We start from the raw sequence: 25,547 nt of genomic DNA on the forward strand, positions 1-25,547 counted from the left end.
AATCGCTCCGTGTTAGCTCCTCCTTCAATGTCTCCAGCTTCTTCTGCAAAAGCCTGATGAGGGGAATGACCTGACTCAGGCTGGCAGTGTCTGAACTGACTTCACGTGTGGCAAGTTCAAAGGGCATCAGAACCTTGCACAATGTTGAAATCATTCTCCACTGCGCTTGAGACAGGTGCATTCCACCTCCTATATCGTGCTGAATTGTATAGGCTTGAATGGCCTTTTGCTGCTCCTCCATTCTCTGAAGCATATAGAGGGTTGAATTCCACCTCGTTACCACTTCTTGCTTCAGATGATGGCAGGGCAGGTTCAGTTGTTTTTGGTGGTGCTCCAGTCTTCTGTACGTGGTGCCTGTACGCCGAAAGTGTCCCGCAATTCTTCTGGCCACCGACAGCATCTCTTGCACACCCCTGTCGTTTTTTAAAAAATTCTGCACCACCAAATTCAAGGTATGTGCAAAACATGGGACGTGCTGGAATTTGCCCAGATTTAATGCACACACAATATTGCTGGCGTTGTCCGATGCCACAAATCCACAGGAGAGTCCAATTGGGGTAAGCCATTCCGCGATGATCTTCCTCAGTTGCCGTAAGAGGTTTTCAGCTGTGTGCGTATTCTGGAAAGCGGTGATACAAAGCGTAGCCTGCCTAGGAAAGAGTTGGCGTTTGCGAGATGCTGCTACTGGTGCCGCCGCTGCTGTTCTTGCGGCGGGAGTCCATACATCTACCCAGTGGGCTGTCACAGTCATATAGTCCTGACCCTGCCCTGCTCCACTTGTCCACATGTCCGTGGTTAAGTGGACATTGGGTACAACTGCATTTTTTAGGACACTGGTGAGTCTTTTTCTGACGTCCGTGTACATTCTCGGTATCGCCTGCCTAGAGAAGTGGAACCTAGATGGTATTTGGTAACGGGGGCACACTACCTCAAGAAATTGTCTAGTTCCCTGTGAGCTAACGGCGGATACCGGACGCACGTCTAACACCAACATAGTTGTCAAGGCCTCAGTTATCCGCTTTGCAGCAGGATGACTGCTGTGATATTTCATCTTCCTCGCAAAGGACTGTTGGACAGTCAATTGCTTACTGGAAGTAGTACAAGTGGGCTTACGACTTCCCCTCTGGGATGACGATCGACTCCCAGCAGCAACAACAGCAGCGCCAGCAGCAGTAGGCATTACACTCAAGGATGCATCGGAGGAATCCCAGGCAGGAGAGGACTCGTCAGAATTGCCAGTGACATGGCCTGCAGGACTATTGGCATTCCTGGGGAAGGAGGAAATTGACACTGAGGGAGTTGGTGGGGTGGTTTGCGTGAGCTTGGTTACAAGAGGAAGGGATTTACTGGTCAGTGGACTGCTTCCGCTGTCACCCAAAGTTTTTGAACTTGTCACTGACTTATTATGAATGCGCTGCAGGTGACGTATAAGGGAGGATGTTCCGAGGTGGTTAACGTCCTTACCCCTACTTATTACAGCTTGACAAAGGCAACACACGGCTTGACACCTGTTGTCCGCATTTCTGTTGAAATACTTCCACACCGAAGAGCTGATTTTTTTGGTATTTTCACCAGGCATGTCAATGGCCATATTCCTCCCACGGACAACAGGTGTCTCCCCGGGTGCCTGACTTAAACAAACCACCTCACCATCAGAATCCTCCTGGTCAATTTCCTCCCCAGCGCCAGCAACACCCATATCCTCCTCATCCTGGTGTACTTCAACACTGACATCTTCAATCTGACTATCAGGAACTGGACTGCGGGTGCTCCTTCCAGCACTTGCAGGGGGCGTGCAAATGGTGGAAGGCGCATGCTCTTCACGTCCAGTGTTGGGAAGGTCAGGCATCGCAACCGACCCAATTGGAGTCGGACTCTCCTTGTGGATTTGGGATTTCGAAGAACGCACAGTTCTTTGCGGTGCTACTGCTTTTGCCATCTTGAGTCTTTTCATTTTTCTAGCGAGAGGCTGAGTGCTTCCATCCTCATGTGAAGCTGAACCACTAGCCATGAACATAGGCCAGGGCCTCAGCCGTTCCTTGCCACTCCGTGTGGTAAATGGCATATTGGCAAGTTTACGCTTCTCCTCCGACAATTTTATTTTAGGTTTTGGAGTCCTTTTTTTACTGATATTTGGTGTTTTGGATTTTACATGCTCTGTACTATGACATTGGGCATCGGCCTTGGCAGACGACGTTGCTGGCATTTCATCGTCTCGGCCATGACTAGTGGCAGCAGCTTCAGCACGAGGTGGAAGTGGATCTTGATCTTTCCCTAATTTTGGAACCTCAACATTTTTGTTCTCCATATTTTAATAGGCACAACTAAAAGGCACCTCAGGTAAACAATGGAGATGGATGGATACTAGTATACTTATGGATGGACTGCCGAGTGCCGACACAGAGGTAGCTACAGCCGTGGACTACCGTACTGTGTCTGCTGCTAATATAGACTGGATGATAATGAGATGAAATCAATATATATGTATATATAATATCACTAGTACTGCAGCCGGACAGGTATATATATTTATTATGTAATGACTGATGACGGACCTGCTGGACACTGTCAGCTCAGCAGCACCGCAGACTGCTACAGTAAGCTACTATAGTAGTATGTATAAAGAAGAAAGAAAAAAAAAAACCACGGGTAGGTGGTATACAATTATGGATGGACTGCCGAGTGCCGACACAGAGGTAGCTACAGCCGTGGACTAACGTACTGTGTCTGCTGATAATATAGACTGGATGATAATGAGATGAAATCAATATATATGTATATATAATATCACTAGTACTGCAGCCGGACAGGTATATATATTTATTATGTAATGACTGATGACGGACCTGCTGGACACTGTCAGCTCAGCAGCACCGCAGACTGCTACAGTAAGCTACTATAGTAGTATGTATAAAGAAGAAAGAAAAGAAAAAAACCACGGGTAGGTGGTATACAATTATGGATGGACTGCCGAGTGCCGACACAGAGGTAGCTACAGCCGTGGACTAACGTACTGTGTCTGCTGATAATATAGACTGGATGATAATGAGATGAAATCAATATATATGTATATATAATATCACTAGTACTGCAGCCGGACAGGTATATATATTTATTATGTAATGACTGATGACGGACCTGCTGGACACTGTCAGCTCAGCAGCACCGCAGACTGCTACAGTAAGCTACTATAGTAGTATGTATAAAGAAGAAAGAAAAAAAAAAACCACGGGTAGGTGGTATACAATTATGGATGGACTGCCGAGTGCCGACACAGAGGTAGCTACAGCCGTGGACTAACGTACTGTGTCTGCTGATAATATAGACTGGATGATAATGAGATGAAATCAATATATATATATATATATAATTATATAATATCACTAGTACTGCAGCCGGACAGGTATATATATTTATTATGTAATGACTGATGACGGACCTGCTGGACACTGTCAGCTCAGCAGCACCGCAGACTGCTACAGTAAGCTACTATAGTAGTATGTATAAAGAAGAAAGAAAAAAAAAAAAAAACACGGGTAGGTGCTAGGTGGTATACAATATTATATATATATTATATACAATTTTATATATATATATATATATATATATATATATATATAAAACTCATAAACTGGTGGTGATTATTAAACTGGTGGTCAGGTCACTGGTCACACTATCAGCAACTTGCAAGTAGTACTCCTGAGTCCTAAGCAGACAATCACAATATATATTATACTGGTGGTCAGTGTGGTCACAAACAATGGCAGTGTGGCACTCTGGCAGCAAAAGTGTGCACTGTACGTTATATGTACTCCTGAGTCCTGCTCTCAGACTCTAACTGCTCCCCACTGTCAGTGTCTCCCCCACAAGTCAGATAATACAGTCACACTATCTCTATCACTTCAGCAAGTACTAGTAGTAGTAGTACTCCTCCTAATGCTCCCCAAAATTACTACTGTGTCTCACTCTCTTCTCGAATCTCTATAAACGGAGAGGACGCCAGCCACGTCCTCTCCCTATGAATCTCAATGCACGTGTGAAAATGGCAGCGACGCGCGGCTCCTTATATAGAATCCGAGTCTCGCGAGAATCCGACAGCGTGATGATGACGTTCGGGCGCGCTCGGGTTAACCGAGCAAGGCGGGAAGATCCGAGTCGCTCGGACCCGTGTAAAAAAAACTGAAGTTCGGGCGGGTTCGGATTCCGAGGAACCGAACCCGCTCATCTCTAGATAATACCCAGTGATATCTGACGTCATCGGGAGCGGACGGCGTTTGCAGGGATAGCGGCATGGAGGATCACTGGATGTTATCCTATAAAGGTAAGAACATGTATGGTTGTTTTTTTGTAACCTTGAAAACGGTTTGAAAAGAGTAAGCACCGCCGTTGCTGCAGATTAAGTCCTGATAGTGCCACTTGCATATCTGAACTGTACGTGTGTGTGTGTGTGTGTGTGTGTGTGTGTGTGTATGTATGCATGTGTATATATATATATATATATATATATATATATATCTATTAAAAAAAAAAATTATATATATATATATATATATATATATATAGCAAGGATACTGTACACTGTCTACATCATTGAAAATTCCTAAGTGTGCCGCCCGGTATCGTTGCTGTCCACAGTCCCTGACAGGTCTTTGGTAGGGCACCCAGGTGCTATTCCATTATGCGGAGTGTTCCTTTCTATATATATATATATATATATATATATATATATATATATATATATATATATAAAATACATATATAACACACATATATACATACACACACTCACATAAACACACATACATCCATACATACAGTACATACACAAACACAAACCCACATACATACTGTACCTAACACATACATACTGTACAAATACACACATAAACAAAGATTTTAAACTTGCATATACACAGTGGGCTGGGAGCAGAGGGGTAGACGTGTGAGGACGGAGGGAGCCCCCGGCCCCCGGGACATTCGTTACTGTAAGCAGAGAGCAGCATACTTAGCTCTCTGTGGACTGGTTGCTGCAGCTCCGCTCCCGCGATCGCGGCTTTTTTTGCTGAGACGGAGACACAGCTGTCTCCGTCTCAAAAAGAAAATTCAGCTCATCGGGGGGAGGGGGGGTTTCCAGGTACTCGGAAACCCCCCCTGCGTGCGCCACTGAAATACCACGCACGGCACTGCTGATGAGAATTCAATTGTATTCAGTTAGTCTGACAGCATGGTTATAAGCAACGTTTCTGGGCCGCAGTTGACCCTGTCATCAGGCTGCTGTAGGTTAGGAGAGAGAGTGGGAGAGGTCATATTTTCAGATTTTTTCGTTCAACAATGTACAAATTTATATCTACCATTAGTACCTCTTTTTAATATGAAACCGCTCCTGTATGAATAGTGGGTGGTTATGCAACTATATTTCATTATACAAAGCTGAGGCCTTCCTGGACTCTTTCTGATGGCTAGCATATAATTCATATAATACAGTCCCTGTTAGTAGTATGCACAATAAGACTGTCACTGTACTATCCTGGTGTATCTAGCAGTCCCCACAGACTCCTAGGAAAGTAAGGAGAGAAGGCCACTTCCCAGAACCCACTTTTATGTCTTGTGAACTAGAAGTACAGGGCAGTAATGATGCAATTTGTCATGTAAATCACATAGTGTCATTGCACAGGGCAATTAGGACACAAATTGCCTTATGACTCTCCACATTCGCCTATTTGACTTCTCCTTTGGCATCTCCTGAAGAAGCAGCTATGATATAGACTACTATTTAGAGTATAAAAAAACAACAACAAATTTTGGGGTCTATTTACTAAGCCTAAAATGGAGATTGGACGGAGATAAAGTACCAGCCAGTCAGCTCCTATCATTTTTCAAACCCAGACTGTGACATGGCAGTTAGGAGCTGATTGACTGCTACTATATCTCCATTCCTTTATCTTTATCCAAGGCTTAGCAAATAGACCCCATATATCTGTTGCAAAGATAATATGATGAACCCTATTTGGGGTATAATATAATAGGCTGATCAATATATGCTACCAAGTAGTATAAGCTAAGCACTATCTGGTTTCATGGATATAAAGTTGAGCTATATCTGGTTCTAAATATAATATACAGAGTTATTCCTTGTGTCATATACAACATTCCAAGCCCTGTCTTGTTACAAGTATACAAAGCTTAGCCAAACGGTTAATATGGGTCTGGTGCCAAAAATAACAAACTGTGACATATACAAGCGCATGTGTTGAAAGCTAAGCCATATCTGGTATTAAGAATGCAAATATAGCCATGTACATTATCTTACCAAATATGATCCTAGTTGATGTAAAATATAGTATCCTGAACACTGTTTAATGCGAGATATTGAGACATATCTGATGCCCATTATAATTTATTGGGATATATTAGTGATATGTGTAACATACTGATCTCTTTCTTATGCTTAGTATACATGACTAATTAGGGCAGAAGTCTGAGTGATGAGGTGGAGAGAGATAATGTGCTAACCAACCAGCTCCTAACTGTCATTTTTCAAATACAGCCTGTAACATGACGGTTAGATGCTGATTACTGGGTACTTAATTTCTCTCCACTTTGTCACTCTCCAAGGCTTAGTACATCTCATCCTAAGCCATAAATGATGACAAGCTGAAGAGTCTAAGTTGATGTTATTCAGCCTCAGTCCTCAGAAACCCTAGCTTTAAATTTTCCACCTAGCAGGTGCACAGCTGTATTACCACTGTCACATTTTAGAGAGCCACTTGTGACCTGGAAATCATGAACTGTTTGGGGTCCTAAACAGAGGTGGAACTACAGTTGGTGCAGCAGGTGCATTACACCGGGGCTCCTGGAGACTAAGGGGTCCACTGCTGCCCCGACCAGCAACGAGTTATACTCTGGCCTCCTTGCAGATGTCAGATGAATGGCCCAGTGCCGAGAGCAGGATGGGCCCCACTGCCTGAGGAACCTGCACCTTACCTTAGGTAGGCAGGGCTGACCTTGTGTATGCTGGACTGATAGAGGAGTCCTGCCACCACCACTTGTAGCAATGCATTAGCAGCAGAACTTTTATAATCTCATAATAATTTCTCAACCAGTTCAGTAGAATGTTACCCACATGAGGATAATTCATGGTAATCCCTTGGCAGATGTAGACAATTTGCCGACCGTTGAAGGTTATACTTTTCAATCCTGTAGGTATCCATAAACTGGTATAGAAGGAGATAAGACTCAGTCCAAAAAGTGCAATGTGTCCAAAAGTGAATTCCGGTAGATGGTGACTGGAGACAGTTAGGAGACAGAAGCTTGACGCGTTTCTCCGGGCAGAACACATCCCGTTTCCTCAGAAGCATAACTTGATTGTCTCAGGAGCTCACTTATATACCCCCATGATGGGGACAAACCGTAACATAGTGTTCACTCTAGGCTGTTTTAGCAGGGCGGCGCGCCCTGCCCGTTTTTTAACAGGCAAAACCCGCCCTGCCCCTTTTGCGGCGCCCTGCTAGAACAGCCGCCCGCTCCCTGCCCTCCTGGCGTGTATAGATGCCGTGCGCATGCGCGCGGCATCCATTCACGCATTGGGAGAGGGCTGGGGGAAGCCCAGCACCGACGGAGGTGCTGGGCACGCCCCCAACAGTGACGTCGCCAGCCACAGACGCTCTCTATAGTAGCGTCTGTGGGCCGCACCGCCCCCTAAAATGACGGAGGCGTGGCCACGCCCCCTAATTTGCGTGGCCGCGCCCCCATTTCGGACGCGCGCGCATGTGCCCCCGGAGTCCGGCGCCCTGCCCCTTTTCACTCCTAGAGTGAACACTACGTAACGCGTGTAAACATAAATCATCCTATCCGTCATGAATTACAAAAGTAAGAAGCCTAAACGCTCGGCAAATTGTCTACATCTGCCAAGGGATTACCAAGAATTATCCTCATGTGGGTAACACACTGTTGAACTAACTAGTTGAGAAATTATTATGAGATTATAAAAGTCCTGCTGCTAATGCATTGCTGCCGGTGGTGGTGGTGGTGATGATATTAATATTAATAGAGAGACAGTATTGTTGGAGCTTTTTTTAATGTTTTCATAAATTTTGTTATATTTTATGATCCTATCCTTCTACTTTTAAATGGTATTTGGTGACATAAAATAAGCAACAGCGCTGGTATACCATCCATTTCTGGTAACATTACACTGTATTCCTGCCCCCACCAAGGTACATATGCCCCCTGTTCTCCACACCACACCAGGACATTGTGTAAAACCCCTGTCACCCACTGCCTCTCTTTGTCACCATCTGCGTCCACCTACATTCTGCTGTCACACTCTGTGTCTCACTGTCATCCACTGCCATGGGTTTAGTTAGGTTCGGGGAGGTGGTCCCAAATTATATATATGCTATCTTGGTGTTTGTAAGTATAAACTTGTCGCAAGCTAAAACTTTATACAATTAATCTGTATACTATATCTAGTAATTGCTGAAGGTTAATCGAACTTTGCAGCCCTGCGCAGATCAGATATGAAGAATAATTTATTGCATTACATTAATTAGTTTAATTTCTCTGGGCAGCTGTTTCACATGGTGAATATACCCTGGAGTATTATTTATTACTTTACAGACATTAATTACTAATATACACTGTGATGATCATTATTGTTTTGATACTAGGCACCGCTTTGAGGGGCAAAATGTAGGATCTTTTCATTAACCTTGTGCTCGTTCTTTTTTCTTTATCAAAAATGTTTAAAATAATCACCAAAGTCTGTTGGTGATTCACCTATACATTTGTGCCCATTTTCACTGAAGTCTGTTGGTGATTCACCTATACATTTGTGCCCATTTTCACTGAAGTCTGTTGGTGATTCACCTATACATTTGTGCCCATTTTCACTGAAGTCTGTTGGTGATTCACCTATACATTTGTGCCCATTTTCACTGAAGTCTGTTGGTGATTCAGATATACATTTGTGCCCATTTTCACTGAAGTCTGTTGGTGATTCACCTATACATTTGTGCCCATTTTCACTGAAGTCTATTGGTGATTCACCTATGCATTTGTGCCAGTTTTCACTGAAATCTGTTGGTGAGTTGTGCCCATTTACACTGAAGTCTGTTAGTGATTCACCTATACATCTGTGCCCATTTTCACTGATTAACTGCATTGCAGTACGTAGGTTTTGCAGTTACCATCTCACATGGCAGCTGAAGGCAGCAGTGACTCAAGAATCAGAGGCTGCAACCTTTGTGACTGCCCCTTCTGATTCTCTCCCTCCGCAGGATCATAGAGCCCCAATTTTGATACAACTGTGAGAAACACCACCACGTCCCAGGAAAAATGGAGGAAGGAACAATTTACTACACACCGCTTTAAGCTAGTATGCCAGAAAATAGGGTAAGTTATATATAAAACAGCAAAGCGGTAACTGGGTGTGGCTGCAGGCCCTGCACAGATGTGGCTTCCCTAATATCAACACATTTATGTACATTTCTCGGTTGCTGTGGGCAGGGTCTGCACTTTTCATGTGTGTTGTTATTTTTTAAAGACCTTTTCTGCAAGTGTACATAATACAGTTGGCGAAAATCTTGTACAGCAAAATAATAAAAATGTCAAACTCTGCTTAGTACACAAACTTGTATATAATACCCCTTTCACACTGCACAAATAACCCGGTATCGACCTGGCATATTGCCGGGTCGACACGGGTCAGCGTGCGGTGTGAAAGCGCCATAGCTGAAATCCTGGGTCGCCTGACCCGGCAATTCAACCCGGGAATAAAGCAGTGTTATTCCCGGGTTGAATACCGGGTCAATGGCAGCGTAAACGGGTTCGACCCGGGACCCGTTCACTACTACAGGGAGAGGCGGCGCGGAGATAATGTCATCTCCCAGCGCCGCCCCCGCTGCTGGCTCCGCTCCCCGCTGCTATGGCAAGAAGGACCCGTTTCCAATTCCCAGGTGGGATCCTGCATTGGCGGTGTGAAATGGGTATTATTGAAGTAATTCTACTATTTTAATATAATGAGCATAGACTTTATGCCACATACTATAATAGTGCTTCTAGTTAGTCAAAACTAGTGAATTATAAAGTGAAGTGTTTCTGAGGAAAATATAGGTATAAAAGCTGCATTTTCTGTAGCGTGACTAGCTTGCAGTAATTCTACAGTAGGTCTATAGAAGGTATATGTTCAAGATCCCGGCAGCCAAAATACAGACGCCGGAATCCTGACAGCCGTCTGAACACTGATGCCGGAATCCCGACCAGGTCAGCATCCCGACACCAGAATACCGACAACCAGGATCCTAAAGGTAAGTATAGCCGGTAGGGTTAGGGTTTTGGTGCATAAAACAAAGTTTGTGTACATTGAACCATCAGAAAGCAAAGGTGTCACTATTTCAGAATTTGGATACGGGAAACTACACTTGTAGTACTATGGCATGAGATGGGGACATATATTGATATATGTATCTCTATGCATTGTCTTGTACTGTAAGTGTTGTTTTCTTGTTTGCTCATTTGATTATGTACTGTGTAATGGGCGCTGCGGATCCCTTGTGGCGCCATATAAATAAAGGATAATAATAATGCATTCTTACCTAATGCCACCAACCGTCAAAATGGCTTACATTAGCTGAAAACTGATGAATAGATCATGTATGCCACGATGGGAGCCATCTTCTGTCTCTAATGGCAGTTACTCACTGCAGGTTTGTATAGAAATAGATATAATTTTAAAATCTATGTTCTTCTCCAGACTGTGCATATTGCCCAATCACTCAGGTAAATGGAGCCATGTAACACTATGGGCCAAATGTAATAGAGTGAAAGTTTAAAAAAGTGAGAGATTTGTAAGGTTTTGCAGGTTTTTTGAAAGTGGCAATCATTTCCACAGCAAGATTATCCTGGATTTGCTGTGTAAATGATTGCCACTTTAAAAAAGACCCTGAAAAACCTTACCAAATCTCTCACTTTTTGAAACTCTCACTCTATTACATTTGGCCTACTATGTTACATGAAAATGTTTGTCTTATCAGATTAACTATATGTTATTTTTACCCATGTGCATTCATTATTGGCATACTTTGTACCAATATTTAATGTAGGGCAGTGGCTTCATTATGAAGTGTGTTCAGCTCCCCCATATCATTATACAAATGGGTATGATCATTATCTGTGTAACTGTGTATCATCCTGGAGAGCAGTGTGATTAATATCAGTGTGCAGATACTCAGCATCACAGTAAAGAGCTTATTCATCATCACGATGTAGGTGCTGTCCTACGGAGCAGTGTGACCACTGACACATTATATGTATATTCTCTGTGATAAAGCCATGCTTGTGACTGATTAGAGTGGGTATAAATGGAGTCCTCTGGGACTCGGCCAGTAGATATGATGAGCAATTATATTTAGATATAATTTTCCCTATCTCATTAATGATGGCAAATCTGAAACAATAATACATTACATACACACTTTCCAGAAAATAAGAACAGAGATTAAGAACCACATATTTAGACCTGAAACATTTCTTACTTGTTGACCTTGTTTTTCTCTCTCTGTATGTTTTATCATTGCCAGTCTCAAATAAGTCTGTTTGAGATTTGTTGAAGCTTAATTTTTTTGTTTTTGTTTGCTGAATTTCAAAAAGTTTCAAAAGCATCAGCAATCTCCTCTTCAAGACTATATATATATGTGTGTGTACAGATGTGTCCTCTTCATACACCTACCTTTATGCACAATAGGTAGGGAGACACCTGGTACGACCCACAGGTAGCATTTCTTGTGCTGCGTACATTTTCCTCAATTTTGCATCTAAAGGTCCATACACACTTAACGATATAATGAGCGACGTCGCTCATTTTCCCCCTCCTTGAGCGACGTCGCTCATTTTATCGTTAAGTGTGTATGCCGCCAGCGACGACCGATGCGCGGCCCCGCGGGTCGGCAACGATCGTCGCTGTCGGTAGGGCATGCATGAAGGATGTGGACTGTCGTCCACGACCTTCATGCAGGGCTGGCGGGGGCGTGACGTCACTGAGCGATATGAGCTGTCATATCGCTCAGTGCATACAGGCGGCCGCTGACCGGCCGGCCCGGGAGGGGGAAACGTTAGACGATGTCGCTCACAGAGCGACATCGTCTAATGTGTATGGGCCTTTAGTCGCTTACCGTGTGCTACACTAGGTACTTAGGTGTAATGTTTTGATATAAAACATAAAATAATACAATGTTGAAGTCCTTGGCTTTTTCCTGTTTACACCTTTAATGTTTAGTTTATTCTCCCAATGTACTCCCAAAACAAAACAAAAGTGGAGAGAAAAAACATGAATCACTGTAAATGTATAAATATTGGTATAGATACTGTAGTAGTAACACCACCTGTGACAACGCACACAGAAAGCAGTGATTATTCTTCACCACAAAAATATGGGGTAAGGTTTCCAAAATCCCAAAAGTGGTACAAAGGAACAAAATAATTGACCTTTTATATACAAAAATAGAATATATATTTAATTTAAATAACCCTTGCTCCCAGGGGCTTATATATTAAGACTTTGAGCTGTAGTGGTTCTGCGTTAATCTTGATTTCATATTTTGTGATTATGAATTTATTGCTAACAATTCTTGCCAGTTATGTAATTGCATTTTTATGAAAGAATGTTTTGGGTTTTTTTTTTTCCAAATGGATATAGTGAATATTTGTAGCAGGGATCCAAGGCCACATTAGAGTTAGGACTAAATGGAGCTAAAAGGTGCAATGTTATACACCTTGGTCAAAGTATGTTGCACTACAGTGGGGAGGGGGCAAGTGGAAAATGTGCAGATACATTTACGTCACACTGTAAAAAAAATAATGCTGATCAGGGATTGTGTGCTAGAATGAAAAGCAAGCATTCTTTTCTCTTTATGGAAAACAGATACATTTGCTCCCCTTGCATCACAACATGGTTTGTCCAGGTAGCAAATTGCATAACCTCAGTTGGCTTTGCTCCTAAGTCTAAATAATGGTGTGTACACACGGTCAGATTTTTTCTTTTGATTTTGACTATATAGTCAAAATCGCAAGAAAAGTTAATGCAAATCGCAAGGTGTTATGCCACTTGCGATCCCGATTTGATCCCGATGCGCGGTCCCACCACATCGGTATCGCAAGAAAAGATAGACTGTGCAGGCAAGTCAATCCTTGCTAGATCGGTGTACTGTATAGTTCATCTCGCATGTCAGTGACATCTCACATAAGCCAAAATCTCACATAAGCCAAAATCGTAAGCACACATAGTCCATATCTCAAGAAAAGTTAGTCAAAATCGGTGGTGCTGGGCTCCGGGGAGTTCAAGGGAACTCGCAAGTGAAAATCGGGCATAGCAAGGATCTCACTGTGTGTACACCCCAAAGGCCCTCATCTTTAACTGAATGTTCACTTTGGGTCATACATGCCGACATCCTGGCTGCTCTCTCCGGGAGAGAGCAGCCAGGTCGGCTCAGCAGGGGGGGCGGGGCAGGGTTATGACACTCATAGGGGGTGGGCGGAGGCGGAACAGGGGCGGGTGGAGGCGGAACAGGGCGGGGTTATCACGGCATATCATTTAAGCCACGCCCCCTGCTATGTGATGCCACGATTACCGGCATTATACAGCAGGGGGCGTTGGTATGATGACGCGAATCAGCAAGAATCGCGTCATCGACTGCCCGGACCGCCCACTTTACTCACTAAGTGGGCGGCCGGGCAAGGGGGCCCCTAAAAAATCGGGAGACTTGCCTGCTCTTCCGGGGGGCCGGGAGGGTCACCCGATTTTCGGGAGCCTCCCGCCCAATCCGGGAGAGTAGGCAAGTATACTTTGGGTTTCATTTAGAGTTTAGTGGAAACAAATGTCTATGTCCGGCCTGCCCACAAACGGCAAAATTGAGTCTGTATATACTGTAGTTATTGGGCCTGATTCAGGTGCGGTTGTAGACAGCATAACTGCGGTTTCCTTTGAGGCAGCAGCTGTGCTTACATATGGTAATTTAGCAGGAGGTGTTTGGTGTAAGTAGATGCTTCCTGCATGCATGTGTGATCCTCTGCAGCTTCCTAGGATGCAGCATCAAATCACTCTGTGTCACCATCAGCCAGCTGAGTAACCCTGAGGTTATGCAGATCGGCCACCTCAACATAAGTCTGAGACCCTGACCTCTGCACTCCCACAAAATGGAGGTCACATGCCTCTGTTTTGTGAAATGGAGACCATCGCCACCCCTTCCCCACACCAAAACGGATGCAGGCTGTTAATAATTTGATGTCTGCAGCCTTAATGCGTCCAAGGACACAGGACCCATGCTGCACATGCACAGTAAGAGTTCTGCTCATACACAGTGCCCTGAACATCAAGTAATTGCGTCCTTTACCTTATTGTGACAGGACCTGAATCAGGCCCGTTGTGTATTGTGGACATGAAACCCTTTGCGCCTGGATAGGTGGAACAGAGGTAGGCAGGGGTGGGCAAGTAAAGTAGTTAGAATGGGTATTACAGTATAGATAAGAGCAGTATTAAAAGATGTGAACACGTCCCTATACATGTCCCCCTATATCTCTAACAGGTACTGGAGGACTGATGCAAAGATACCCTCGTGCTTATCTTCTCTTACTTAAATCATCTTCGATGGCACCAAATCCCACGGCTTTCTCCCCCGCCCCCTCCACGTGATATTTATGTCAGTGCTGCCAGCTTCTGTAGCTATGTTTATTTGTCCTGTACTTGTCCTATATTGTCTTCAACTGTAAGTCACTGTTTTCTTGTTTTGATTATTCATTTATGTACACTTTTATTGGACGCTGCGGATCCCTTTTGGCACCATATAAAGGATAATAATAATAATAATATAGCATATTGATGACATTTATTAACAGCACCATTTAGCCACTGATTGGCTGTTTGCATGGTGATTAGCATTGGATTTTTAATGGAAGAAAACATGTATGCATTTACAGTATCTGCATCTTACTTGGAATATGCTATTTTCACATTTATAACTAAAGACATGACCTAATGTAGCAATGAGAGATATTGTGGCTATGTCGTTGTTATATTGTATACAAATATATTGTACAAATCCGGGAATGTGACTTTACTACTACTAATACTGGGGGTCATTTCGAGTTGATCGCTAGCTGTCGTTGTTCGCTGCGTAGCGATCAGTGGAAAAAACGGCTAATCTGCGCATGCGTATGCTCCGTCGTACGGGTTGCACTAGTTCTAGCAACGATTCCAATCGCACAGCCGGCCGCAAGGAGATTGACAGAAAGAGGGCATTTCTGGGTGTCAACTGATCGTTTTCAGGGAGTGGTTGGAAAAACGCAGGCATGGCAGAAAAAACGCAGGCGTGGCTTGGCGTTCGCTGGGCGGGTGTGTGACGTCAAAAGCCGTCACACCGTCATTAGAATCAACGCACACGAAGAGTAACTACAGGGCTGGTCTTGTTTTGCACAAAAAGATTTTGCAGGCGCTCTGCTGCACAGGCGTTCGCACTTCTGCAAAGCGAAAATACACTCCCCGGTGGGCGGTGACAATGCGTTTGCATGGCTGCTAAAAACTGCTAGCGAGCGATCAACTCTGAATGACCCCCACTGTGAAGACCCATATCTGTCCTTGGGCAGAATATAACACATGCTTGTATGCCAGTGTAAATACTGCTGTGCTTGAGAGACAAAAGTTTCAGCTACATCTGTTACTTGAGCTGCTCCCAGAAACACAGTAGCATTATAAGGGCATATTTTAGAGCGTTTTACATCTGGTAGGAAAACCACTGCATTGATGCTTTAATGGCATTTTACAGCTTGTATGTGCCAGGCTACAACCGTTTGCATTAATTTCTGTGGACATGTATTTCAGGAGGCTTTTTTATTAGCTTGGTAAAAATGTTACATATAGCGTTAGGTTCTGTGGTAGAAGCTAATGTGCCAGCAGAGAGCACATGCCATAAACCTCAGCAATATGAATTACCAGCTGATATACTGTTTGCTGCTTTGTACAGACACACACAATGCTGGTGCCAAGTCTCAGGTGTGCAGCTGTTAGACAAGATTCAGGTTTCTCTCCCTCTAGTGTTCCCTTTTGCAATGTACCAAAGCAGAAGCTTGTACATACACAAAGCCCGGTATTTGTGCACATATAAATATGTTCCAGATCTTTTGGCACCTCATCTGACCCATTTTAATTACCCAAAAGCCTTTTAGATAATGAGCAACTATAATTTTAGATGGGAGCCCTTAGGGGGGAGCGGGCTCACAACACTGCCTGGAATATTTAGTATGGTTTCATCTTGTTCATCTAATAAAAAGGAAGGTAATTAACTCTGCTCTCTTCTCTCATTCTTTAGCTCAAATTGAAATTATTCCGTGCAAAATCTGTGGGGACAAATCATCAGGGATCCATTACGGGGTCATCACCTGCGAGGGTTGTAAGGTACAGTATATGATGAAACAGTGTCACTACTTTTTGTATTTTTGATAGACCATAAATAGTCCTAGCACAAATGACTGGTGTATGTGTTATATTTACTTGGTTACTATATGGCCGTGTATTTATTTTATTTCTTACCAGTTATTTATATAGAACACACATTCCGAGCACTTTACAGGGAACATTTGGTCATTCACATCAGACCTTGCTCCAGTGGAAGTTACAGGCTATATTCTCTACACATGTACAGTAGGGTTCATTTTTGGTCAGAACCCCACTAACCCACCTGCATGTTTTGGATTGTGGGAGGAAACTGGAGCACCCAGGGGAAACTAATACAGACACAGAGACAATATAAAAAAACACTACACAGTTAAGGCCTTAGTGGAAAGTAATCCAAGACCTCAGTGTTGTGAGGCAGTAATGTTAGCCAATATGCCAGCCGTGCTGTCCCAGATAAAGCACCTTTAAAGTGAGAGAAATATTGAAATAGCCATTTAAATAAATTCAGTTTGTGTTTTAGTATTATTTAGTATTTAATAGCAGGAAAATATTACAAGATTAAGTTAAAGGACAGTTTTCAGACAAAAGGGTCTATTCACTTTGTGGGTTGAATTTCCGAAAAGTCGGAAAAACTGCACTTTTCATCTTTTTTAGGTCGAATCTGGATTCGACCTATTCAATTTTAGTGAAGTTTTTCAGACTTGTCGGAAAACACGTGGATCGGAAGATTAGTCACGGATCCACGAATTTGCGGCCAATTCCGACAGGTTTTTGGCCTGTTTTTGACAATGATGATTCGACTTAAAAAAAAAGTTGGATCAGCATTGTCGAAAACGGGCAAAACCTGTCGGAGATGCCCTCAAATTGAATACTGAACTGTCAGAGAGGATCCAACATGCATTGAATAGACCCCATAGTGTTAATAGAAATAGAAACTCTAACCATGACTTTTCACTTCAGTTTTGTTTGAAATGTAGTGCGCTGGAGAAGGTCAACTAGAGCCATATCCTACAGTTGTTAGAGATGCTAGTATGGGCGAATATAGATAGACCTAAGGATACACTTAAGGCTGCATCCTTATGTCTGTCTATTCTATATTCACTCTTACTAGCATCTCTAACAACTGTAGGATATGGCTCTAGTTAAGCTTAGTATTTCTTTCCACTATTTCCAAGACCTGCAATCAGGCCTTGGCTGCATTTGTGAAGGCTGCATTCTAAAGATGATATTCCAAGGATGCAGCGTTAGAATCTGAGTGAACTGGAGTCAGACTTTGGACTACTTTAGAATCTCAAATGAAACAATTTTTCAAACCCTGCAGCTCAGGATCATTATGTTGTATTACTTTTTTTTTCCAAAATGTGTCCTCACTCATGGTTACTTATGTCATCTTGGTAATTATTCTGTTGTCACCATGCACTTCAAAGACTGGATTTGGGGGCAGTCTCGTTCCGCAGCTCAGTTGCAACAAACTGATGGATACGACAAGACTGCGCACTAGGGAGGGAGATGCAGGGCTTGTTGCAGTTTTTTCATTTTTATTTCTCTAACGTCCTAGTGGATGCTGGGAACTCCGTAAGGACCATGGGGAATAGCGGGCTCCGAAGGAGGCTGGGCACTCTAGAAAGATTTATGACTACCTGGTGTGCACTGGCTCCTCCCACCATGACCCTCCTCCAAGCCTCAGTTAGATCTTGTGCCCGGCCGAGGTTGGATGCACACTAGGGGCTCTCCTGAGCCCTTAGAAAGAAAGTATAGATTTAGGTTTTTTATTTTCAGTGAGACCTGCTGGCAACAGGCTCACTGCAGCGAGGGACTAAGGGGAGAAGAAGCGAACTCGCCTGCTTGCAGCCGGATTGGGCTTCTTAGGCTACTGGACACCATTAGCTCCAGAGGGATCGACCGCAGGCCCAGTCCTTGGTGTTCGGTCCCGGAGCCGCGCCGCCGTCCCCCTTACAGAGCCAGAAGCAAGAAGAGGTCCGGAAAAACGGCGGCAGAAGACATCAGTCTTCACCAAGGTAGCGCACAGCACTGCAGCTGTGCGCCATTGCTCCTCATGCACACCACACACTCCGGTCACTGATGGGTGCAGGGCGCTGGGGGGGGGCGCCCTGAGCAGCAATATAAACACCTTGGCTGGCAAAAATACATCACATATAACCCCCAGGGCTATATGGATGTATATTAACCCCTGCCAGATTCCATAAAAATGCGGGAGAAAAGTCCGCGAAAAAGGGGCGGAGCCTATCTCCTCAGCACACTGGCGCCATTTTTCCCTCACAGCTCCGTTGGAGGGAAGCTCCCTGGCTCTCCCCTGCAGTCTACACTACAGAACAGGGTTAAAACAGAGAGGGGGGGCACTAAATTTAGGCGCAGTATAAATTATATAAAAGCAGCTATAGGGGACATAACTCAGTTAGTCCCTGCATTATATAGCGCTCTGGTGTGTGCTGGCATACTCTCACTCTGTCCCCCCAAAGGGCTTTTGTGGGTCCTGTCCTCATTGGAGCATTCCTTGTGTGTGTGCGGTGTGTCGGTACGGCTGTGTCGACATGTTTGATGAGGAGACTTATGTGGAGGCGGAGCAGTTGCCGATAAATGAGATGTCGCCCCTGTGGGCCGACACCAGAGTGGATGGATAGGTGGAAGGTATTAACCGACAGTGTCAACTCCTTACATAAAAGGCTGGATGACGTAACAGCTATGGGACAGCCGGCTTCTCAGCCCGCGCCTGCCCAGACGTCTCAAAGGCCATCAACGCTCCCTCAGATGGCAGACACAGATGTCGACACGGAGTCTGACTCCAGTGTCGACGAGGTTGAGACATATACACAATCCACTAGGAACATCCGTTACATGATCCCGGCAATATAAAATGTGTTACACATTTCTGACATTAGCCCAAGTACCACTAAAAACAAAGGGTTTTATGTGTGGGGAGAAAAAGCAGGCAGTGTTTTGTTCCCCCATCAAATGAGTGAATGAAGTGTGAAAAAGCGTGGGTTTCCCCGATAAGAAACTGGTAATTTCGAACAAGTTACTGATGGCGTACCCTTTCCCGCCAGAGGATAATTTACGCTGGGAGATATCCCCTAGGGTGGATAAGGCGCTCACACGTTTGTCAAGGTGGCACTGCCGTCTTAGGATACGGCCACTTTGAAGGTACCTGCTGATAAATAGCAGGAGGCTATCCTGAAGTCTGTAATTACACACTCAGGTACTAGACTGAGACCTGCAGACCGCTGCAGCGTGGTCTGTACCCCTTTCAAACAGGGATACTATTTTGCGAACATAAGACGTCGTCTTATATATGAGGGATGCACAGAGGAATATTTTGCCGGCTGGCATCCTGAATTATTGCAATGTCCATTCTGTCAGGAGGGTATTGGAGACCCGACACTGGACAGGTGATGCTGACTTTAAAAGGCACATAGAGCCTTATAAGGGTGAGGAATTGGTTGGGGATGGTCTCTGGGACCTCGTATCCACAGCAACAGCTGGGATGAAAATATTTTACCTCAGGTTTCCTCACAGCCTAAGAAACGCACTGTATTATCAGGTACAGTCCTTTCGGCTTCAAAAAAGCAGGCGGGTCAAACGAGGGAAGAGGGAAAATGCTGCACCAGCAGCCAGTCCCCAGAATCAAAATTCTTCCCCTGCTTCCTCTGAGTCCACCGCATGACGCGGGGGCTCCACAGGCGTAGCCAGGTACGGTGGAGGGCCGCCTCAAAAATTTCAGCGATCAGTGGGCTCGCTCACAGGTGGATCCCTGGATCCTTCAAGTAGTATCTCAGGGGTACAAGCTGGAAGTCGAGGCGTCTCCCCCCCGCCGTTTACTCAAATCTGCCATTCCGACAACTCCCTCAGGCAGGGAGGCTGTGCTAGAGGCAATTCACAAGCTGTATTCCCAGCAGGTGATAGTCAAGGTGCCCCTACTTCAACAAGGACGGGGTTACTATTCCACACTGTTTGTGGTACCGAAACCAGCCGGTTCGGTGGGACCCATTTTAAAATGGAAATCCTTGAACACTTACATAACAAAGTTCAAGATGGAATCGCTCAGGGCAGTTATTGCAAGCCTGGACGAGGGGGATTACATGGTATCCCTGGACATCAAGGATGCTTACCTGCATGTCCCTATTTACCTTCCTCACCAGGAGTACCTCAGATTGTGGTACAGGATTGCCATTACCAATTCCAGACACTACCGTTTGGACTGTCCACGGCACCGAGGGTGTTTACCAAGGTAATGGCAGAAATGATGATACTCCTTCAAAAAAAAAAAGGGGAGTTTTTATTTATCCCATACTTGGATGATCTCCTTATAAAGGCAAGGTCCAGGGAGCAGTTACTGGTCGGAGTAGCACTATCTCAGGAGGTGCTACAACAGCATGGCTGGATTCTGAACATTCCAAAAACACAGCTGGTTCCTTCCACTCGCTTACTGTTCCTGGGGATGATTTTGGACACAGAACAGAAAAAAGTGTTTCTCCCGCAGGAGAAAGCCAAGGAGCTGTCATCTCTAGTCAGAGACCTCCTAAAACCAAAAAGGGTATCGGTGCATCGTTGCACACGAGTCCTGGGAAAAATGGTGGCTTCATACGAAGCAATTCCATTCGGCAGGTTCCATGCGAGGACCTTCCCGTGAGACCTCTTAGATAAGTGGTTGGGATCGCATCTTCAAATGCATCAAATGATAACCCTGTCTCCAAGGACCAGGGTGTCTCTACTGTGGTGGATGCAGGGTGCTCATCTTCTAGAGGGCCGCAGTTTCGGCATACAGGACTGGGTCCTGGTGACCACGGATGCCAGCCTTCAAGGCTGGGGAGCAGTCACACAGGGAAGAAACTTCCAGGGCCTATGGTCAAGTCAGGAGACTTCCCTACATATAAATTCTGGAACTGAGGGCCATTTACAATGCCCTAAGTCAGGCAAGACCCCTGCTTCAAAACCAGCCGGTACTGATACAGTCAGACAACATCACGGCAGTCGCCCATGTGACCCGACAGGGCGGCACAAGAAGCAGGATGGCAATGGCAGAAGCCACAAGGATTCTCCGATGGGCGGAAAATCACGTACTAGCACTGTCAGCAGTGTTCATTCCGGGAGTGGACAACTGGGAAGCAGACTTCCTCAGCAGACACGACCTACACCCGGGAGAGTGGGGACTTCATCCAGAAGTCTTCCTGCTGTTGGTAAACCGTTGGGAAAGGCCACAGGTGGACATGATGGCGTCCCGCCTCAACAAAAAGCTAAAGAGATATTGCGCCAGGTCAAGGGACCCTCAGGCGATAGCTGTGGACGCTCTAGTGACACCGTGGGTGTACCAGTCGGTTTATGTGTTCCCTACTCTGCCTCTCATACCAAAGGTACTGAGAATAATAAGATGGCGAGGAGTAAGAACGATACTCGTGGTTCCGGATTGGCCAAGAAGGGCTTGGTACCCGGAACTTCAGGAAATGATATCAGAGGACCCATGGCCTCTGCCGCTCAGACAGGACCTGCTTCAGCAGGGGCCCTATCTGTTCCAAGACTTACCGCGGCTGCGTTTGACGGCATGGCGATTGAGCGCCGGATCCTGAAGGAAAAGGGTATTCCGGAAGAAGTCATTCCTGCGCTTATTAAAGCCAGGAAAGATGTTACGGCAAAGCATTATCACCGCATGTGGCGGGAATATGTTGCATGGTGCGAGGCCAAAAAGGCCCCAACAGAGGAATTTCCACTAGGTCGATTTCTACATTTCCTGCAAGCAGGAGTGAATATGGGCCTAAGTCTAGGCTCCATTAAAGTACAGATCTCGGCTCTGTCGATTTTCTTTCAAAAAGAATTAGCTTCAGTACCTGAAGTTCAGGCATTGTGAAAGGAGTGCTGCATATTCAGCCCCCGTTTGTGCCCCCTGTGGCACCTTGGGATCTCAACGTGGTGTTGAGTTTTCTTAAAATCACATTGGTTTGAGCCACTAAAAACCGTGGATCTAAAATATCTCACGTGGAAAGTGGTCATGTTATTGGCCTTGGCTTCAGCCAGGCGAGTGTCAGAATTGGCGGCTTTATCATGTAAAAGCCCTTATCTGATTTTCCATATGGATAGGGCAGAATTGAGGACTCGTCCCCAATTTCTTCCTAAGGTGGTGTCAGCGTTTCACCTGAACCAGCCTATTGTGGTGCCGGCGGCTACTAGTGAATTGGAGGACTCCAAGTTGCTAGACGTTGTCAGGGCCCTGAAAATATATGTTTCCAGGACGGCTGGAGTCAGAAACTCTGACTCGCTGTTTATCCTGTATGCACCCAACAAGCTGGGTGCTCCTGCTTCTAAGCAGTCTATTGCTCGCCGGATTTGTAGTACAATTCAGCTTGCACATTCTGTGGCAGGCATACCACAGCCAAAATCTGTAAATGCCCATTCCACAAGGAAGGTGGGCTCATCTTGGGCGGCTGCCCGAGGGGTCTCGGCTTTACAACTTTGCCGAGCAGCTACTTGGTCAGGGGCAAACACGTTTGCAAAATTCTACAAATTTGATACCCTGGCTGAGGAGGACCTGGAGTTCTCTCATTCGGTGCTACAGAGTCATCCGCACTCTCCCGCCCGTTTGGGAGCTTTGGTATAATCCCCATGGTCCTTACGGAGTTCCCAGCATCCACTAGGACGTTAGAGAAAATAAGAATTTACTCACCGGTAATTCTATTTCTCGTAGTCCGTAGTGGATGCTGGGCGCCCATCCCAAGTGCGGATTGTCTGCAATACTTGTAAATAGTTATTGTTAACTAAAGGGTTATTGTTGAGCCATCTGTTGAGAGGCTCAGTTGTTTTCATACTGTCAAACTGGATATAGTATCACGAGTTGTACGGTGTGATTGGTGTGGCTGGTAAGAGTCTTACCCGGGATTCTAAATCCTTCCTTATTATGTCTGCTCGTCCGGGCACAGTGTCCTAACTGAGGCTTGGAGGAGGGTCATGGTGGGAGGAGCCAGTGCACACCAGGTAGTCATAAATCTTTCTAGAGTGCCCAGCCTCCTTCGGAGCCCGCTATTCCCCATGGTCCTTACGGAGTTCCCAGCATCCACTACGGACTACGAGAAATAGAATTACCGGTGAGTAAATTCTTATTTTTTTGTTAACCACTTGCCTGGCATGGTCGCATCAGATGCGACCATGCCTGCAAGTGCTTTATCTGACCTGGTCGCACAGGATGTGTTAGCAGCGGCAGGGAAGGGAAGGGAAACTTCCCTCCACTGCTACACTTGTTTTACTCACCCGTATATGTCTTTGTTTCTTGTATGTTTTATCTCACACATTTTAACCTTTGTAGTACACCCAAGATGGCTGCCTCACTGGTACATCCATGGGTGGGATGAAAAAATACTTGGAACTTTTGGCTATGTAAGGGTTCAGCAATAATAAGTGCAAGGAGATAACGCACCAGCCAGTAGGCTCCTAACTGTCATTTTTCAAATCCATAATGATTGGCTGGTGCGTTATCACCATGCACTTATCACTGCTTTAGCACTTCTTTATCCCTTCTCCATGTTAATACATCTGCCCCAGTATTTTATGTCCGCCCTACTTTTGGCTGGTCGGGGTAACAGGGACTGCAGAGCTTGAAGATCCTAGATAGCCTAACAAGCTCTGTTACCCCCATCAGTCACCTTTTACCCTTGGTCCAGTTCCACAGTGGTGTGGTTCCAGCGTGGCAGATTTTAGGTAACAATTTCCCTCTGCATGGGGGACTCGCTTATTGGAGACTGCCTCCTTGCCTCACACTGTATATCACACTCCAATATATCCCCTGTGGTGGCTGGCTCTGGCCACTCTAGCAGAGCTCAGGGTTCACATTTGGTAGAACAAGAGGCATAATTACATTAGGAGGTGGACAACTTTGACTCTGTCCCCAGGTAACCCTTAGCAGTCTTTTCCAGTGAGAAAGGTCTATGGGCTGACCAGCATTTATGGCTAACATGGCCAGTCACGATTAGTGAAAGTCCGGCAACGTGTGATGCCAGTGTAAATCCTCTTAATGGCTTCTAGTGATAGTAGCAACATTGGCAAACATGACAGAGGATGTAGCAATGCTTAAAGCCCAACTGGCAGTATTTTAGAGCAGTGTATCAATAACATTTACTTCACATATTTAACATTGTACATTTTTATGCAGTTGCATAGTACTACTGGTGATAGTGGATGGAAAGCAACATGCCCCGCACTAGAGTCAGTGATAGGGTAGACTAAAAATATACTTGTCTACTCCCCTGGAAAGGAAGAGCAGGCAAGATAGGTAAGGTAAGATCCTAGAGGGTGGAGGGTCCTGCTCATGAGAGCTTACAGTCTAGGAGAAAGGCGGATATACTGTAATTGGAAGGCGATCTAGGATGAGGGGCGACAGAGGGTTTGACGTAAGAGTATTGAATCACAAGTACAGGTATGGGACCTCTTCTCCAGAGTGCTTGGGGTTTCTGTATCCAATAAATATCCATGTCATTTCCTACTGTGCTCCATACATGCCCTTATCTTTACACATACTGTTCCCAAATCATTATACAGCTTATATTCACACTATACTGTACAATAATTGTAAGGTCTAAACAAATATGATTGAGATAATAGCAAAAGCATACATGCCGACTTATCGGCTGCACCCTCCAAGTTGGCTCTGCGGGTGCATGATAAAGTGGGAGGAGTGTGGGAATGACAGCATAATTGCATCATTGTGGCCCCACCACACACTACACAATGGAATGATTAACATTGTCAAATAGAGGGCAGGGAAACGATGACACGGTTCAATGCAAATGTTATTGGCCACCCTTAGCTCTCACTTTGCTCAGAAAGTGGGCGGCTCCAGGAGACTTGCCTTTTTTTCTGGGCGTCCAGGAACACCACCCAAAATTCAGGAGTTTCCCAGACGTTCCGGGGGTTTAGGCAACTGTGATTAAGAGTAACTTTTACTTAGCAGACATCTTAAATACAGAGTTAAAAGTTTGGTAATTGTGAATGTTTGAATTGCGATACAGTGTATTATGTTCAGTTATTTTTGTATTACGCTACATGACCGCAGAACATGGTACATTAATTGTAACACAAAACACAAAAACGCATTTTACAATAA

At 44.9% G+C, this 25,547-nt stretch overlaps 1 protein-coding gene across 2 annotated transcripts in view; it reads left to right on the top strand.

Annotated features, from left to right (window-relative positions):
- Window positions 1-25,547, top strand: part of LOC134932198 (nuclear receptor ROR-alpha) — a 744,021-nt gene that overhangs the window by 672,657 nt on the left and 45,817 nt on the right. For both annotated transcript variants that reach the window (XM_063926394.1, XM_063926395.1), the window contains one exon: window positions 16,359-16,444. In XM_063926394.1, the coding sequence (XP_063782464.1) occupies window positions 16,359-16,444 (86 nt within the window). The remainder of the gene's footprint in view (window positions 1-16,358; window positions 16,445-25,547) is intronic.

Source organism: Pseudophryne corroboree, chromosome 6 (genome assembly GCF_028390025.1).
Source record: "Pseudophryne corroboree isolate aPseCor3 chromosome 6, aPseCor3.hap2, whole genome shotgun sequence".
Lineage (NCBI taxonomy): Eukaryota > Metazoa > Chordata > Amphibia > Anura > Myobatrachidae > Pseudophryne > Pseudophryne corroboree.